Consider the following 18,329-nt stretch of genomic DNA (forward strand, 5'->3'; position numbering starts at 1 on the left):
CTCTTCCCTGTCTCTTTTCCCCACCATGCCCCTGGCCAGCGGCGGGCGCTGGCAAGTTCTCCATGGGCAGCAGCCAGCCTGCAGCAATAATGAGAGCAAGTCAGGCAGTGCCATCCTATACAAGCCTCTGTCTGCTCTGTGTGTGTGCGTTTGCGAGAGTGCACGCTCTCGTTCTCCCTTCTCCCCCTTCCCTCTCTTTCGTAACCCCCCTCCTTCCACCAGCTCTTGTTCTTTTCATGAGATGCAGGGCTAGAGAGCCAGGAAAAGTGGCACAGTGCTGCTGCTCCTTCAGAGGTAACTGTGGCAGGGCTGGGTTCTTCACCCTCCCTGATGCACCAGGAGTCTGCAGACACTGTTCCTCAGGGTCCCAACCAGCTGTGTCCATGAAGCACCAAAAGCCACGTAGCCACCACCCTACTGCCAGCTGCAAGACAGGTAAGAGCAGAGCTAGGAGGGTCCTCGTGGGTGATGAAAGGCTCTGTGGTCCTTTGCTTGCTTATGAGTCCCTGGGGGAGGGGTTTTTACTTGCCCCAGTTTTCAGTGGGAAAGATGGCTGCACCGGCAAAACGGGAGAGGAAGGGTGCTGCTCAGATGTCACCGCTATTGATGTCATGGCAGTGCTTCTCCCAGTACATTAATCTCCTATGGTGTCTTATGAATGGTCAAAGGGACACAGGCACTGCTTCTAATTAAGCAGGCGGGGAAAGAGAGCAGCATATTTCATAAGTTAAGCCCAGCCCAGACCTGTCTGGGCTGGTACAGGAGCACAGGACTCATTCTAGGGTGATCTCCGTTTCAATGGGATTAGCGGTGGGCCTTTGATGCTGAGAGAAAACATCAGCCTATGCTGGTGCCTGCGGCTCTTCGATCTTCACCGTCTTTTCATCCATTCTCCCTCCCCCCCCCCCCCCACTATTGTTGTTATTTTAAAATGGTGGATTGTATTTCCTTTGAATGTTTGGATGTCATCTGTGACATTGTGACTAACACTGTGGTTAATGCTGGGACTGAGCTAGTTAAAAATAAGACTAATTGGAGCAAAAAGACAACATGTTGATGGCGAGAGAACAGCATTGAGCAAAGACCGTAGCAAAAACTTGCAGATGGCAGGAGCATGTGCACTCTTTGGGGGAAGAATGGGGAGTTAACTCATGGGGCTACTTATTCTTCAGTCCTGACTGCAGGGATGCTGTAACTCATGGAGACTGCTGCAGCAGCAAGGGTCATCTCTTTGCCATCATTCAATGGGTGGGGGAAATAGACTGGTGATTTGGCACAGCTAAGATATACAAGGCACCCATTGTGCTAGCATCTTCTCTCTGGCTGAGAGAAGCACCCAGTCTCACTGCACCCAGTCCCAGAGGAGCAGAGTTGCATTCCCCCATCTGGGGAGTGTACACATTGCTTAAAGGGCTGTCCTTTCACTGTCCTGTTGTGCTGCCCTTCTCTGAGGCTCACTTGTTCCTGCAGTCCCAGGCTCCTCTGAAGCAGCATGGTCTGCGATAGCAGGACAAGCCTGGCCTCGCCCTGCAGTCCGTCCATGTGGCTCTAGAAACATTGCCCAGTTCCTAGGGCTTGACTGGTGCAGGTGCTGGCAGAGGTCGGTGTGCATCTCTATCTAGACTGGCACGACACAGGTAATAATTGCAGGACAGTCTCCTGAGGAGAGATTGGTGCTGGATGCAGCAGGCATTTTTATGAAAGAATCTCCATCTGCTGGAGAAAGAGGATGAGCCCATCTAACTCAATTCATTTATGTTTTAATTCAGGCTAGAGCAGCAGCCTCCAGAAATGAAAGAGAAATCCCAACTCAACCATGCAGTTAACTCTGTATTTTATCGTACAAATATCCATTCAACTGCTCACATGCTTAAAGTTAAGCACGTGCTCAGTGGGAATGATCTCCTGGAGCCACACTGTGTATCTGTATACTAGTTAATAGCCCCAGTAAATCCTTGCTGTGGGACCTGGATGCCTTGTTGAGCCTGAGTTTTTGAAATAACAGTGATAAGAGCAAAGAAGCGTAGACCTTGTCCATCATAAATGGATTTATGACTGCAACTCTGAGCTCTTGGGGCTGATTTCTAACATTCAATAAATGAGTAGTTTGCAGTGTTCAGATTGCAAAATGTAGGCTACTTGCAAGCACTTTGAATCATCTCTTAGCAGAAAATTAACCCCGTCTGTCAGCAAGCCTCACTTGTCAAGCCTGGCCTGTGTCAAGCATCAGATCTCAATCAAAACATACAAGGGACAGAGCATCTGCAGTAGGGGATCTTTGTGGAGCTCTGTCTGTTGGGGTGGATCTGTCTTGACTTCCCAACCATAAACACCAGCGGTGTAACAGATGCTGCCATACTGACAGCAGCAGCAATGCTGAAAACTGGGAGGACTCTGAGGCTGCACAAAGCAGTTCTGTGTCAAGCCCAATCCTTTCTGCCTCCCTGCTCCACACTAACAGCATCCTCTCCAATGCGCATGCAGAGGCACTGACTAGCTTCTTTATGTGTAACTGCTCCTGGGCACGGGAGCATGTTTCCTCAGAAAACAATTATGAAATTGTAATAAAGTGCTTTAAAGGGAAAATTCTTCCCTTGATTCCTGTCTTGCGTGTTGTCCTTCTCAGCCCAGAGCCTCCCACACTGCTTAGCTGTTGGTTTTGCTTGCTACCTGCCTGGAAGGAACTGGGGACAGAGTGGAGAGCACACAGGCTGGGGCCAGAAGCCATCTTGCAGCAGAGGCATCTGTTCTGCTGCAGCAATTGTAGTGCCTGAGAGCCACAAACATGTCCAGGAGACACTTTTATCATTGACACAGGGGAGAATTTAAATAGCCATGCTCTCAAGCTAAGCCAGAGACAGAACTGTGGATCACACTTTATGTAATTCACTTTTATTTTTAAACATAGTCTTTTATTTTCAAGGGGAGTTCAACTCAGTGGGTGTCTCCTCTTTCCTGCTCTTGTTAGCACATGTGAAGTGGCTTCTTCTATCAATCCCCCATCTGGTATATCTGCTGCTTGGTTTCCTCACCTACCCCTGAAACTCAAGCTCTCCTTGTTTCACCCTTCAGGCTCTCATGCTTGCTGAGCCTGATGTGGAGAATGATTTGAGGTTTAAGGTGGATAGAAAAAACAATCCCTTAAAGACATTCTGAGCTACATGTCTGGATATTTCATGGAGCTCCTTTTTAGGAGGGGGATCTGTTCTTGTGGCTTTCTTCACAAGTAAGACAAGTCTGTGATTTGTTTTGCAGTTTAGGAAGGTATCTATGTCAGTTGTAATTTATTCCTCTCCAGACAGTCACCTTACGCTGGACCAAGTGTGTTTTCTAGTGGACCCTCATACAAGCAGGCAGGCAGCCTGCCATAGTGAGCATAACACTGCATATCATATGTCTGTTACTAAAAGTTTTCTTTCAGCTTTAATTGCAAATAGTGTTAGAGAACAGCAAGCTCTGGAGGTAAATTAACTATTAATCTGAATTACCTTGGGGTCAGGCCCATATAGGTACCAGTCTTGATTCTGGATAAATTTTGAATTGCCATATGTCAGAGGACATCGAATGATGCTTAGTGTCATTAGAGATTTGCTAGGATTGACACTCCAGGTCAAGGGTGGTTGTTCTTTCCAGTCCTCCATCAAGGCCCCTCAGGTCACACCAGAAGTGGACCAGGTGCTGCAGGCTTGTAGGTGAAATAAAGGCAGGCTTTGCAGCATGCAGGTCACCTGAATTCTCAAAGCAGTGACTACTGTGGGAGGCAGTCAGCCTCATGTAACTGGCATTTTGCAGTCACAGGACCTACATGACTGAGCATCTTCCAGAGAGATCATAGAGGCAACAGGATCTTACGAAAACACTCCAAGGAATGATTCCACCTGTGAGGATGTATCTGCCAAACATCACAGCAGTCTGAATAAGCACTTTCTTGGCACCAGGGAAAACCTCTTGGGCTAGGAAGTTGTGAAGCACACCCTGGAACAAGCTCCTTGCAGTACAATACTAGAAAAGAGAGATGCTGGCACAGACCCAGGAAAAGTCACAAAGGAAGAGCGAATGCAACCCCAAAGAAGCTCAAAGCCCCTGTGGCATGGATCACTGTAAATATGACAAGGGCACAAAGTCAGAAATGAGAAGTGGAAGCGACAGTGGCAGGCTTGGCGTGACAGCTCGTTAAGCATAGAATAATGGAATCCTAGAGCAGCAGCAGACCCCTGTGGAAACAGAGCAAGAGAGAAGACACAGAGAAGTCTGCTTAAATGTCAAGGTGAAGGAGTTTGTTTAAGGCAAAGCCACTGGAGATGTGAGCCAAGCAAATGAGCTAGTCAGTGTAGGCATCCTCTGATCTTCCAGCTCCCACCAGAGAAGGGTGATTAGCTGCCAGCTCTGGGAGGAGCATCCCTGTACCTGGAGAGGCAAAAGTCACACAACTACCAGCCAAAGCCGCCTTCCTGATCCTGCTGGATGTGTAAGGACAGACGTACTGGAAGGAAGAGATGTCTTCAGGCCACGCAATTCCGTCTAGCAGTTGGGTGGCAGAAACTGCAACCAAGTGAAACTGTAGGAGGTGTTTGGTCCAGAAGAAGTTTCTGGGTAGAAAAGACTTGAATGATGATCAATGAACAAAACACATGGAATAGGCAGGGAAGTATTTAAAATAATAGGGAGAGTGAAAATGCCCCTGAGGTGGTGGAGAGAAGACTAATATCCAGGGAACAGGCTGGCAAATTCCTTTCCACCCTGCCCAGTGACAGACCAACACTCCCAACGCTGCACATGTTCACCACTTGTGTTTTGCTGTTAGCAGGTCATGAGGAAATTGCTTCAATGTATTTGTTGGAGAGATTTAAAATTTTGGATGGGATTCAAGCCTAATATCAAAATGAGTTGTTTCATTAAAAGCTTTTAAATAGAAGCTAGAGTAGTCAAAAGCAGGAGAGCTGTTTAAGAAGGAATTTGCCATAAAACTCTTCTGCTGCACAGAAGCTTTCTAAAATATTACCCTGTAAAAAATGTAATTCTCTTTACCTGCAATTTAATTACATTTCCCATAGTGCCTGTGTCAGCATAGTTCACTTCTTTTTGCTCTGCGTTAACTCACACCCGGCCACAGAAACTAGAAGAAAAAACTGTTGATGTTCAGAGTTGTTTGTGGGTTCTTACAGGATCTCACTGAGGTCACAAAAAGGTTGTACTTACATATTGGAGAAATAGGAATATAGAAATGTGGTCTCTGTCTATGTTGGTGATGGCTGTGAGATGGCAATATAGAAAACTGGTGTAATAGCAGGAGGAGAAGTGGGAGCACTCATGTGGTCCTCTGATTTATCCCATCCAGAGTTAGTGGATCAGAGTTTTTGACCTGTTGGAGACTGCAGCAAAGTCCAAGTATCTGAATAAGGGACCGGAATCATCTAGAGCTTTGTTGATTAACATTTTGTTGACCTCCTTCACCCCATAGCTTCTGTGTATGTAAATGAGATCTGAGAGTTGCCCTGGAAGTATTATGAAAACAACACTTGTGATACCCTGTGGTTGCTCAAAGAGAACCTGGAAATGTGGAAATGCATTAGAGCAAAAATGACACGTTAGAAGTTAAACCCTTGGTGATGTTGTATTAAATTTGCCTTGTGTTTGGGGCAAGGGCTGAACCTGAGCGTTACTTAACTTGAACAAACCAGCTTGTCATAGCAGAGGCATAAGATGAACCTCAACCTTTGACCTTGGCTGAGAGGAGATTGTATCTGCCATGGTGTTTTCTCAATGCTTGTCTTCTGATAACTGGACACATGATTAGTCTGAGTCAGGATGACCTGGGCTTTGTGATGGGAGGATGAGAACAAGGCAAATATTTCCTTTCACATTGAGCTGTGAAAGAGGGGATCCAAGATGATGGACAGCTGGGATCATTACTGCAGTGCTACTAATCCCTTCATTTTTGTAGTAAGTTTAGCAAGATTCTGTCTCTGCCTAGGGATGTTGCCTGGTGATAATGTGCTATCTCAAGACGTGCTTCCTGCTAGTAGCACCAGGATTAGGCACAGCAGTTTATTAGCAGAGGAGAGGCTACAAGTTTCCAGGAAAAGGACAATGACTTGTTTAACTGCAGAGGGCCTTTCTATTTATTTATTTGTTTATTTATTTATTTATTGTAGTTGATCAACTTCATTATGATCAAAAAAGCAATAAAGCAATGGAGATCCCATGGCTTGAGCTCTCAGTGAGTCAGTGACACACACCAGTGCCTGTGCAGCCTACATAACACCCAGATGTGCTAAGCTGAGAGGTGGGGCTGTGCTGCAGCTGCACCATGTCGGAGCCCTGGGTTAGGTTGTTCTTAGAGTCCCTGGGGTGAGGCACTGGACATCTTATATGCATCCTTTGGAGGATGAAGGTGTGGGTGCAGGAGTGAAAAGGGAATTGGAGCCTATAGCTATGGGGTGAGCACACTGAGAGAGGTTGCAGTGAGTGAGCAGAACTGCACACATCAGGTGAGAGAAAGGGGGAGATGGATGCAAGGGGTCAGTCACATTAGTGACTTGCCAAGTGGATTTTTTTGATTCTGTCATCCCATGCCCTGCAAAAAGGTCCTCCCTTGCCTGTTGCCAAAATTTTATTTGGCCCTGCTGACATCTGGTCACTTTAATTAAACTCTCCCATCCCTAATGTCTGTGACAACTCTTGATGATCTGTGATCTGAGGGCAGCAACCTTCCCTAAACCTCAGAGGAGCCGATTAAAATGGTGCAGGCGGATGCTTTTCTCCAACATACCGAGGGTGACAACAGCGAGTGCTTTCGCAGTCATCTCCCCCTCCCCACCCCCAGATGCTCCCTGCCAGACTTTGGCATCCACCGCACGTGCAGAGCAGTTCCCCATCTCCAACGGGGGAGAAGCTGGGCTTTTGCTGCCAGGTGGGTGTGGAGGGGACGCAGCGAAACGTGCTGCTCCGGTGGGCTCCCCGGCAGTGCCGCTGATGAGCAGCGGGAGCCAGCTGCACAGCAGAGCATCAGTCTGCTGGCTTGAGGCTGCTGTAGGGGTTTGCTGGATGTGAGAGAGCTGCTCTGAGCTGCGCTGCTGCTGGCCAGAGAGAGGTGGGGAGGGGAGGAGTGTCAAAGTGAGACTTTCACCCTGTGCAGGGGGTTGTCTCTGAAGAAGACCATTCTGCTCTCTCCGCAGAGCCTCTCTGACCACACTGTCGGCACAGACCCACTGGCAGAGAGGACAGGTCAAAGGCAGTGAGTATCTTTTTCCTCTGTGTCTGTCTGTCTGCAGTGCCTCTGTTCAGTTTTTTCTGGCTTTTGCTGCATTTGAATGAATGGTCTTAATATCTTGAAGCCCCTGAGATCTCATGGTTTGTTTTGTTTAGGATTTTTGTTGTTGTTGCATTTGTTGTGGGTTTTTTAACCTTTGTGCTGCTACTGTTTTTTTCTATTGGGATGGTTTCTTTATCTTTGCTCAGGTGATCTCCTGGGTTGGTTTGATAACCTGCATGTCACAATCATACCCCTCCCTTTCTGTCTTCCAAGGAGAAACCCCAAAACACATTCATGATGAGACTGGCGATTCTCCTTGACTGGGGTCCTTTTGTAGGAGGGGGAGGTAGGATGAAGGATGGAGAGAGAAGCGAAAAACCTCACCATGGACACCTACCAGGATGCCTTTACCAGACGGCACAGATTGTATTTCTAAAGTCAAAATTGACTGGCTTTATTTGCAATCAGAGGAAATATCCGTGGGTATGTCAGTTTAGCAGTGGGATTGCCTTCACAGGAAATGTAGGTCTTGGCATCTGTGAAGTCATACAGACTTTGGGATCACAGGGAAGTTCAATGCTGCCTAGCTGTGCAGGTTGTTGTTGCGGGGGCTGGCAAGTGGGTGGGAGCAGGGGCAAGCAGAAGGCTATTTCATAATAGTATCCCAAAAAGCAGGCTGCTAGAGGAGGCTGCAAGGGAGAGGGCACCTAGCTCTGCTTCCAGCTGTCGCTTTGCAGTAGCAGCAGGAAAGAGGAGTAGGGGCTGCTGGACTCTAGAAAATCATGTGCTATGGCCCCACATGCGGGTGAGGCTGTTAATGAGAAAATTTGAAGGGGCTTAAGGAATTACAAGGATTGATTTCAGTTAAAGCGCATGGAAGCAGCCGGTCAGGGCAAGGATTAAGGAAATACACTCACAGGCATGTAGCACAATCCCAGTTCCATTAATTTAGTTGGGAAGAGGCTTTGTTCATTTTTAATGTAATCAGATTTTAAAAGGGATGTTGCATTGGACAGCCCAAGCTCTAGGATCTCCCCAAGCTCCAGCAGAGCAGGGTCCTGGTTCCTTTGCACACAGTCTCTACTCTTACCAGTTCCTTTGTCTCCTCCTCCATTTTTTTCTTGGGACAAGAGGACATGGAGGTTACCTGGAGCTTGGCCTTGTCCTGGCATATAAGAAACCTTTGCCCTTAGCTCACCATACAGTCCTGCTCTATTCCATTGGTCTCCTGGCTGGTGGACCTCACCTTCACACTCTGGTGTGAGATTTGTTCAGTCAGCTGCCCATGTGCCAAGGCTCACAGGGACATCTCTTCCTTCCCCTGCACCTCTCTCCTTCCCTCCTTCCTTCCTTCCTTCCCCTTTGCAGACTGTACATCTCCTTGGTGGCTCCCCACAGGCTCCCACCACCCCAAAGAGGAGATGCTTTCTTTGAGTTATTTTTGTGTGAGTGCTTAAGCCTGTGATGGTGAAAGGACCAGCATCTGCAGACACGTGAAAGTCCTCCTTTATTCTATTTGCAGTGCCAGCTTTTCCATGATGCGTGGCCAGTAACATCAGCCATGACCTGGAAGGACAGGGACAAGAGGTAGTTTGGTCTTCTTAGCGAGGTCAGCCCGGAGCTCTGCCTGTTGAGGAGAGAGACCTTCAGAGGTGTTGAATGATGAGTGCGATAATGCCAACTCCTGCTGGTCCATGGTGAGCTGTGACACCAAACTCAAATCACTTTAGACCTGAAGCTGGACTTAACCTGCGGTCTTGGTCTTAGAAGGAAATGCTGTCTCTCCACTGTGATCATCCCTTAACTCTGAACGTCTTCCACTGAAAAACTGACCTTCTGCTCTAGGAGGCAAGGATCAAATGGGTTGAGAACAACTGGCCCTCCTTTTGTTTTACAGAGGATCCTTTGGTACATTTTTAAGTGCTAGGACATGAAACAGTAAATCCCTCCTTCCTGCACTCCTGCCTCCTGCAAACAGCCCTGACTGCTGTCCAAGCCAGCCAGTTAAAGGGTTAACTATAACTGGATGCCTGAATGGCTGCCTTACTGATCCCACGGAGGTAACTGAAAAGACATGATGCATCTCTCATCCCTGCCCATCCTGTTGTTGCCTACCTTGTCCAGCAAGCCTTTCAGCTTGCTGTGGTGCCCCCTCTTCCCTCCTGCCCTTCCCTTGCCTCTGCACCTCCCACGGACCCAGATTCTTTTTCTCTCTTTCTCCTGTGTCCTGTCTTGGAAGTCCTCACCTAGAGATCAGTGTTCCACGAGAGACAAGTTCCTTGCACGTGGCGCAGTGTCTCTGTCCCTCAAACACTCTGATTCCCTGCTGCAGTGCCTTGATCTCAGGCATCAGAGAGAAATCTGAGCAGCACTGCGGTAATGCATGTCACACCTTTCACTGCGAAATTCGTGAGCTTGCTAGAAAAAATAGTGCAGACAAGACAAAGGTTGGAGGTGGGAGGTATCAGGAAAGGTACCAGAAAGATCCCTTAGTGGGCTCAATGTCTGTTTGAGCACAGCAGGTCCAGCATGCTCAGCCAGGAACGCAGCACTTTGCACACTATTGTTGCACTGATGTTTGAGGTTTATGTAGTGTAGCATCCCAAAACCACTAGCCATGGGTCCATAGTTTGAGGCTGTGCAACAATTCCTGCAACTGAAGATCTCCAGGTTTTTGTGCTTGTTAACTGCTGCGAGCTGCCTGTGCTGCGCCAGGGAGACACTCATTGCATTTAATTAACATTTAATTTGCTTTAAGATTACATTAAAATGTGCAATAATAGAAACTCTCTGAAGGGCGGGAGGAGAAGGGGGAAACAGGAATGCTACAGATTGGCTCAGTTGCTGGTGCTGAAGTGTTCTGCAAGAATTACATATGGAAGAGAAAAATAACATACTTCCCTCTACAGTCACAGAAAGTATTTAGCATCTGTTTGGCCGCAGGGCTCAGGGAAGGGCTTTCTTCAGCTAAGAAGTGTGTCCAGCAGCTGAGAAGTGGAGAGTAGGTCACTAAATCTTCCCCCTGTGGTCCAGAGGAGAGGATGGCCTTGTCTGATGTCTTGGGAATCTAGCAGAAGAGATGACCTTGGGCTGGAGAGGCAAACCACAGACTCTGCCCTTCTAGAGACCATGTAAAGTCGTTAACAGGCATCTCTATGGTTTTGAGAGGAGATGATGCGAGTCCTGTATAATGCATGTGTGTGTTTTTTTCCCCCTCTCCTTTTGTGTTCTTCCACATCCCAGGATTATTAATGAAGGATGCTGTGGAAACATTTTCTATCCTGGGAAGGGGCTGGCAAGGACACGAGGGGCTGATGGAGGCACAAAGGCTCTGAGTCTGGTTTGAAATTCAGAGGGAAAAAAGCAATAAAGCCATTTTCTGCCTGGGTAAACCTGTCACGAAAGAGGCAGGTTTAGCCTGCTTATGTAACCCTGACTCTAAAGAAGCTACTTGGGATTGATCCTAGCCACAGTTTCATGGCTCCGCTGCACAGGCTCACCTTGTAGGTGCCTTACTCTCTCTCTTTTTCCTCCCTCCCCCTCCTGCCCTCAAACCGTGGTATTTGGGCTTTTTCTGGTGCTGCTGGATCATGGTGACTTATTTCTGGTATTGCTGCCCTTTGCCTCTCCTTCCACACCTCACCAGAGCAGGATTTCCAAGAAACCATCCCAAAGCACAGTCTTTGAAAGTGTTTTTGCCAGTCAGAGCAGCTGAATGACTGGTGTGGGTGAGCCTTCAGCTGCTCTGGCGCTGTCTGTCCTTAGTGACTGTTCGGCATCTCACTGAAGATGTTTCAGGGTCCCTCCCACAGATGAGGGAACCAAGGACACAGGTCTGATGAAGCACAGAGACACTGTGTTTTTTTGTTCTATTTTATTTTGATTTGGTTTGGTTTTTTTTTTTTTCCTCTCTGGCTAGACTTATAATCAGCATCTTTTTTGGTTTTCCCCTGCTTACACCCCTGCTCCCTCACATCGACCACAGGAACAGAGGGATGAGGACTCGCCTGGGCTGCCTGTCTCACAAATCAGACTCATATAATGATTTCACAGCTATTCTTCCGGACAAGCCCAACCGGGCTTTGAAGTGAGTATAGCTGCAGCGTCTCACCCCAACCCCATTTCTGTCCTTCCCCTCCCTGCCCACCACCTCTTCCAGTATTATCTTCCTTTTATTGTACTTCGTATAAGCTTTGACTGGTTCTTTTAGCCACAAGGAAGAAGGAAAACAAAACTGTGCTGATACAGCAGGAACAGCTTTTTCAGAAAATACCCGGATCATTGATACAAGTTCTCCTGTGAGACAGGACATGCGCACTGTCCCCACTGCTGTACGTGGAACATGTCTGCGCATATCTGAGGATGTAATTTACCCCTCTGTCATCACAAATCAAAGTCTGAACAGTTGACTCAGTGTAAGAGGTGACCAGCAATTTCAGGTCGCTGTCTGCTTTAGCTAAGCCTTGCTATTAAGCACTACCCAGAAAGTTCTGTGTTAGTTTGCACGACACTTAAGGTAGATGCTTCTGACAATCCAGAGTCCTGATTTGAGATAAGTGGGATGGGATTCATGTGATCACAAGTCACTGCTTATACCTGAGCTAAGACTTTAAACTTTCCCTGTAAGTCAACAAAGAGAGAGAAACAATCCTGCAGGGATGGGTTTAATTTTGCTTGACTTTTGGCTTTTACAATGTAAATGTCTACATCTGAACTTGTTCTCTAGGCTTCTGCTTAGAGTCAGTGAGGAAAAATTAGTCCCTTTTTGGGTGTGATTCATCTGGTCTATTTTACCCACTTACCTGGGGATGTAAGCTGAAGAGAGTCAAGTCCCTGCAAGTCCCTCTGTTTCCTCTCACTGATTCTAAAGGGAGCCAAGGGTGACTTGCTCACCTGGAGACCTTGACATTGTAAACCTCCAGTGTTAAGTGAGAATTCCAGCCTTCCTTGGTGTCCTTGTCAAACAGCCCTAGAGGTGACCAGTGGCCATGGGTTGTCTGTAACTTACCCCTTCCTTTCTTTACAGAAGACTGTCAACAGAAGAAGCATCAAGATGGGCAGACTCTTTTGATGTCCTTTTGTCCCATAAATGTGAGTAGAGGTCAAATTCTACCTTTTTTACCCTCGTACCCTTAACACTGATTGTAGCTAGAGCAAACAACACATGCATTGCATAGAGCAGAAATGGTCCCTCAGGTAGCTCCTTACTACCCGCTAGTCAATGCTCGCAGTCATTTATAGGAAGGACTTGTCCTCTGGTTAAAAGGAGTGAGTTTATGTGGGTTTCCTTCCTGGCTTTGCTCTTGACTGAGTGATCACAACTGATAAAGTCATTAGTCCAAGGTCTAGCCTTCTCCAGCTCGTGGGGATGTGCTAGAGGGAGGACCCCAAGGCTGTAGCCATGTGTACCATCCTTTGGAGTGTACCCCTGGATCCAGTCTTTCCACACAAGCAAATGGCAGGTTCTCAGCTCTCTAAAGCCTCCTGAGATCCATGACACCAGCTTGTTCCCCTCTCCCTCCAGCTGCTCTTCTGAGTTGCTGTGCGGCTATGCTGTGTTGAAGTGCAGCCTTTTCTACAACACAACAGTGTACGTGGTTCAGTAACCTTGAACAACTTGCTCTGTAAAAGAGAAATCATGCGTGGTAGCCCTTAGCAGAATCCAATTTACAGTTTCCAATGCAAACTTGAAAATTTCACATCCAGAAACCTTATGCAAACGTATAATCAGAGCACCCCACTCCATTCAATAGATCATATCAGTTCTGTTCAGAAAACATTATTCAACTTCAGAGACATTTTCACACTGGGAAATTATAAACAAGACAGAGAAGCTCACAGTATAAGTTCACTGATGTGTTTCTATTGGAGAATGAAACGAGAGAGTCAAGGTTGGAGAAAAGTCAATGTGGGTGGTGAACCATTTTATTACAACAAGGAACTGTCTGGCTTTCTTAGAGATTCAGGTTTTTCTGCACTTAATTTTTAAAATATAAGTGTAGAGTAACATTATTATTTATATAAAGTGTAATTTTGCTGGATTTCTACTGAGATGACAACAGTTTTGGCAGGGAATTAAGTGACAACTTTAAACAGGCTGGCTGACCAAGGCAGAAAAAGCAATATATAATTTTAGCAGCAGTATCTTGTGGAGATTGTTGCTCTTGTGGCCAATAGGGGAAAAAAATATATGGTGTTGCTGGGTATGGCTAAGAGGGAATGTTTATTTCGTGGAAATTCAAAACAAGAAGGGAAAAATGTACCAATTTGACTATTGGGTGCCTGGGGAATAACGAGGGGGGAGGACAGGATATTCACATCAGCATTGCGATTCTGTACTTGAGCCCCTGTTCCACCTTCACCACTGTAAAAGCTGAAATTTTCCTTCTTAGATACAGACTGCAGCAAAAGTTCTTTTGTTACAAAAGCCAGTGAATTTGCGCATCTGTGTACTGACATTATACAGATTGTTCCCTCTTCAGCTGACTGCTGCAAATGCTAAATCAAACCTTATTTCATTTATTTTGTTCAACAGCCTCCACAAGAGTTTCTGGTTTTATTAATAGATTAGCCGTATAGAGTGATGAATTATCAGAATTTTTCCTGTCTCTAGAGTGGAAAGTAACTGTGATAACTCTGGTACCTAATGAAAAATATTCGGCTCCCAATAACAATAGAAGGTGATCTTTAAAAATTAAATTAATCTTTTTCTTTATTTTTTTTTAATCATCAGTCACAGTGACATTGCCTGGTGATTGGTGAAAAAAAAATGTTGTTTAATAAACTACTTTCTAAAGGAATATATTACAATTGTTCCGCACCTGAAGTTTCTGGAATTGCAAGCCTGGCAGTCAAGGGTTATAATGATGCAAATGCAGAAAGCCCTGTTGAAACAGAAGTGTTGTTTTAGTTACACAACTGGTTTAAAGGAGAGAAAAGCATGTATCCATAAATTAAGTTTTATTGTAAAGTCATTGTGGTTTTACTTATGTATACTTGTATCAAAACCACAGAGCATTGCCAGAGATCTGCTATGGAAGCAGAACAAGAGAATTGCATTTTTGCTGTTAGAGATGTGCTGATGTTAGACAGGTAGGGGTGTCTTTTGCTTTATCTGATCAAAATTTGAGAGTAAGAAAAGCAGTGCCTGGCCTGGCTGCATCTGCCTATAGTGAAGCTGCTAGCTAATACTGTGCTTTAAGTGGTGAGAGAAGGACGGAACTGTCTCAGTGTAATTTCCCTGTGACTGCCCAGGTGAACAATATTAGCCAGGGAAAATCTGAATTCATGCTTGGGGGCATGGGCTAAGCAGCAGCTGGGCTCAGGGAGAATTTTGCCTGGGGCTCACAGCATCAGCAGGTAGACCTCTTCTGATTGACATACCTGTCATAAAATCTTTCTTCGCTAGATGGACAATTCATCTATTTTGGAAGGGGGATTGTGATGCTGGTTTCAGGGGGTTGAATGGTGCTTTCTGCTGTGGTCAGATGTTAAAGTGGTTTAGGGTCCGCTCCAGCCAACCTGTTCTTTGGGGGAAAAAACTCAGAGTGCTCAAGTAGGACACAGGAGATGGATGTAGCAGCTGAAAATGAAGCAATTGTTATGAGTAATATTGCAAGGGGTTGGACAGTGCAGAAAAGAATTCCAAGGAGCACGAAAGTGGATCAGAGCTCCCTAAAAGACTCTCTGAAGTGCCAAGGTGAGCAGGCTGCCCTTGTATATGGAGGAGGTTCACAGAGCTGCAGTACTTTTTACGGGAAAGGCAAACTGTACTCTTCCCACTTCCTATTTTCATGAGTCTCCAAAAGATTTCTAAATGGAAGGTACCAGAATAGGTACCATGCATTATGCAGCCTCTATGGAGAGTGTCATTGTGCTAATTTTTGTCAGATATCCTTTGAAGTGTGATGGCCCTCTGGAGCCCTCCTCCCCCTCCTCTCTCCCCACATTGTCTTAATAAATTACCTCTGTAGGTAATGTTTGATCCTGACACACTGCTGTCTGGCAGTATCTTGAGCAGAGGTTCGAAAACTCTTAGGTTTTGAAGCAGTTCCGTGTCTCCAGAGACTCCCAGTCTGGGCAATGTCCCTCTGTATAGAGTGGTCTGATTTGAATTAATTCCCTGGTCATTTAAGAAATAATTTGTGTTGACATTAGCAAGAGATTGTGAGTAGGGAAGGCAGAAAGGCTCTCTCTGTTACAGCCCCACCTTCTCTTTGCACTGGCATTGGGACTTAAACATCGCAGCCTAGTTGTTGTAGAGTAACCAGTGTTGAACGGTAGGATGCAGCTCAGTTCTGTTTCATTGATAGCTCTGGATGAATCGGTTAACACAATGATATCCTACTTGGTTTTGCTAACGGGTGAAGCAAATCAACTTGAAACTGGCTGACTGGTCAGCCAGTCAGTCCCCTTTTTACAGCAGGAGCCTTGTCTGAGTTCACTGCAAGAGACACAAGCACAGCGTAGCAGTGTTCCCTTGGGTCAGGGCTTCTGAGCATGGCAAGCAACAGGAGAGAGGAGTTTGATTTTACTTACAGCAGGAAATTGGGAGAGTAAGAGACAGATTGTATGCAGCATGCTTCCTTGGGTGTCCAGGGAGCAAAACCAGTGTTTTTTACATGCTAGATTTTGGCATCTTTTCCCATTTTGTGCCAGTGCAGATTAGCGAAGGCTCCCAGAGACTTGGAGCTCAGTGTGGTCTGCAGAGTCTGTGTGCATTCATGTGAGTAACTGCGGAGTAGTCTCCTCTCTGTACCCACGCCCAGGAGGTACAGGCTGGTCAGCCAGACGGAGATGTCTTTTGACAGGCTGCTGGAGGGAAATACAAGCAATAGAATATCTCGTTTTGCATCCCTTGCAGGCTGGACACACACATGGCTTGACGTTTGTTCAGAATCCAGCAGGACAGTCTGTCCTCAACCCTTAGCCACTTTTCAATGAAGCATACAACACAGAAAACCTTTGCCCTAAATTTACAATTTTTTTATTTCAATCACCCCTCCCCCATTTTTTGTGATCTCTGCACTCTTCTGACCAAACTTTATTGTTGTCCTCCTCCTTCTGTTGTCTACACATTGCTCCTCTTCCTACGCAGCACAGGAATATCGCTGCCTACTCCTAGTTCTTTCTAAGCCAGAACAGCATTAGCATTAGCATTGTGCTGGTGACAGGCACCTAACATTCAATGAAGCAATGCTAAGCACCATTGAGAGCATGAACATATGCTACACCAGAGCATTGCAGCCTTGCCTCTTCAGGCCTGGACCAAATATGCTCTATAGAGCTACTCCATCTACCAGCCATAAAGACTCCACTGTTACTCCCTACACGAAATTGATTGCCCTGATGGTGTGAAATGCATGCATTAAATAAATTATTGCTGATCCCTTTCTCACTCTGACAGTAGCTAATATTTGGTTATTAAACTGTCTGCCTGAATGATTTAAGACACTAATCTCAGCTCTTCCTCATGTTGGGGAAGCTTGTGGTAGTTAAGACCTCTGTTGTGTTTTGTGCTAGCCACTTCAGTCCCTTCCTCCACAGCCCTTTTTGCTGGAAAAATCCATTCTCCATGGCCCAAAGAACACCATTTGAATGGGATGTCAGGAGCATTTGAGTTGAGTTCCTATCCAATGACATAGTCATTGATCTGCCTGGCAGTCATCATCTGTAAAACAAAAATTCCTATCATTGTTCAATTCACAGGTGACCCGCAGGATTATAGCTGTACAGTGCACTGCAGTATCGTGGGATAGGGTAATGTACAAGAACTTGCCCAATCCTTCGTGTCAATCCGCTTGTGCATTCCCTTGGTCTATCTGAATGGAGAGTAGGCATTTTGAAGCTTACATTTACACTGCAAAAGTAAAAAACAAATGTCTTCCACTTCTCTTTCAGACTTTAGACACTCAACAGAAGAGCTCATTTCTTTGCCTTCATCCTATCTACTCCATCAGTACTGATATACTTCTTTGGCTTCACACAAGGCTCACCACTGTTGAGTCAACTTCCTGAATGATAGGTCAATAGTTGTCTTGAAGGGCTGTGGATCTATATTAGTATATACTAGTATATCTCTGTCTTCTCAAATGGACATACCTTTAGGCTACACATGTTAAGGATATCTTATGCTGCTGCATCTGAAGACCTCTAATCCTGCTTTTCATTTTTGTGCTTTTTCTGTAAAACATCCATGTGGAGTCATATTTTCTGGGTGCTCAGATCATCTTCCAGGATATTTCAAGAGGCTGCCTCAGTACGTGATGCTCATACCACACTGCAATTCAGTGCTGGTTGCCCCAGCAAAAAAACCTGTCCAGCTGGGTGAGATGAGCTTTAAAATACTGTTCATTCATTAGCAATGCTTCCTTGATAGCCTTCATGTGCAGGAGGAGATTAAGGTCAACATCCAGGTCAAATTCCAGCAAGGAATTCCCAGGTCCAGCCTTATAATTTCCAGCTCCTCAAAGGCTGTGAGGAGGGCACAACAGGAGTATATAAAGAGGAGAACTGCTAGACACTATTAATCTATCTGCTGCTTAAACTTACTTTAAGATAAAAAAGAGCTGATTGACATGACAGCATGAGGCAGAGCATACAGAAACCTCCTGTTCACAGGGGAGACCTGCTTCGGCTGCTCACCAGTGCAGGGCTGAAGCAAACTCCTTCCTCACTGCATCAATCATAATGTCCCCTTCTTTTAGCCAGTATCATATTTTACAGGTGGTATGTTTTTAAGATACTGTATTTGCCGTGCAAAGCTACTGTTCCTGCTGATCCTTTGTCAGTCTTGATGCTCTGGGGCTGTTGTAGGGGAAAGGGGAGGGAGGAAAAAAGACCAGGACAGAAAAAGGGGAGCAAGACCTCTACAGGGACACACAGTAGAGCATGTATAGTCACAGCAGTGGGCTTGGGTGCTGGAATATTTGTCAAACGCTCTAGGATCTGATGATAGATAAAATGACATACATCTCAGGGAACTGCAGCTTTCTCACTTTTGTGCTTTCTTCTTTCTCAAACCTGTCAGCCTGCTGCTATGTCTTCTCCTTTTCCTCCTGCAAAGACTTCCTGC

At 45.9% G+C, this 18,329-nt stretch overlaps 1 protein-coding gene across 2 annotated transcripts in view; it reads left to right on the forward strand.

The window, feature by feature from the left end:
- Positions 1-375: 375 nt before the first annotated feature.
- RGS8 (regulator of G protein signaling 8) overlaps positions 376-18,329 on the forward strand; it is a 29,918-nt gene continuing 11,964 nt past the window's right edge. The window contains exons 1-4 of one of the 2 annotated variants that reach the window (XM_080622287.1): positions 376-435; positions 7,179-7,237; positions 11,241-11,342; positions 12,282-12,346. In XM_080622287.1, coding sequence (XP_080478413.1) covers positions 11,251-11,342; positions 12,282-12,346 — 157 coding nt within the window. In that variant the 5' untranslated portion in view covers positions 376-435; positions 7,179-7,237; positions 11,241-11,250. Of the gene's footprint in view, positions 436-7,178; positions 7,238-9,210; positions 9,316-11,240; positions 11,343-12,281; positions 12,347-18,329 lie in introns of those variants that run through there. The other variant, XM_080622286.1, reaches the window with a different exon arrangement.

Source organism: Psittacula echo (genome assembly GCF_963264785.1).
Source record: "Psittacula echo genome assembly, chromosome: 7".
Taxonomy (NCBI): Eukaryota; Metazoa; Chordata; class Aves; order Psittaciformes; family Psittacidae; genus Psittacula; species Psittacula echo.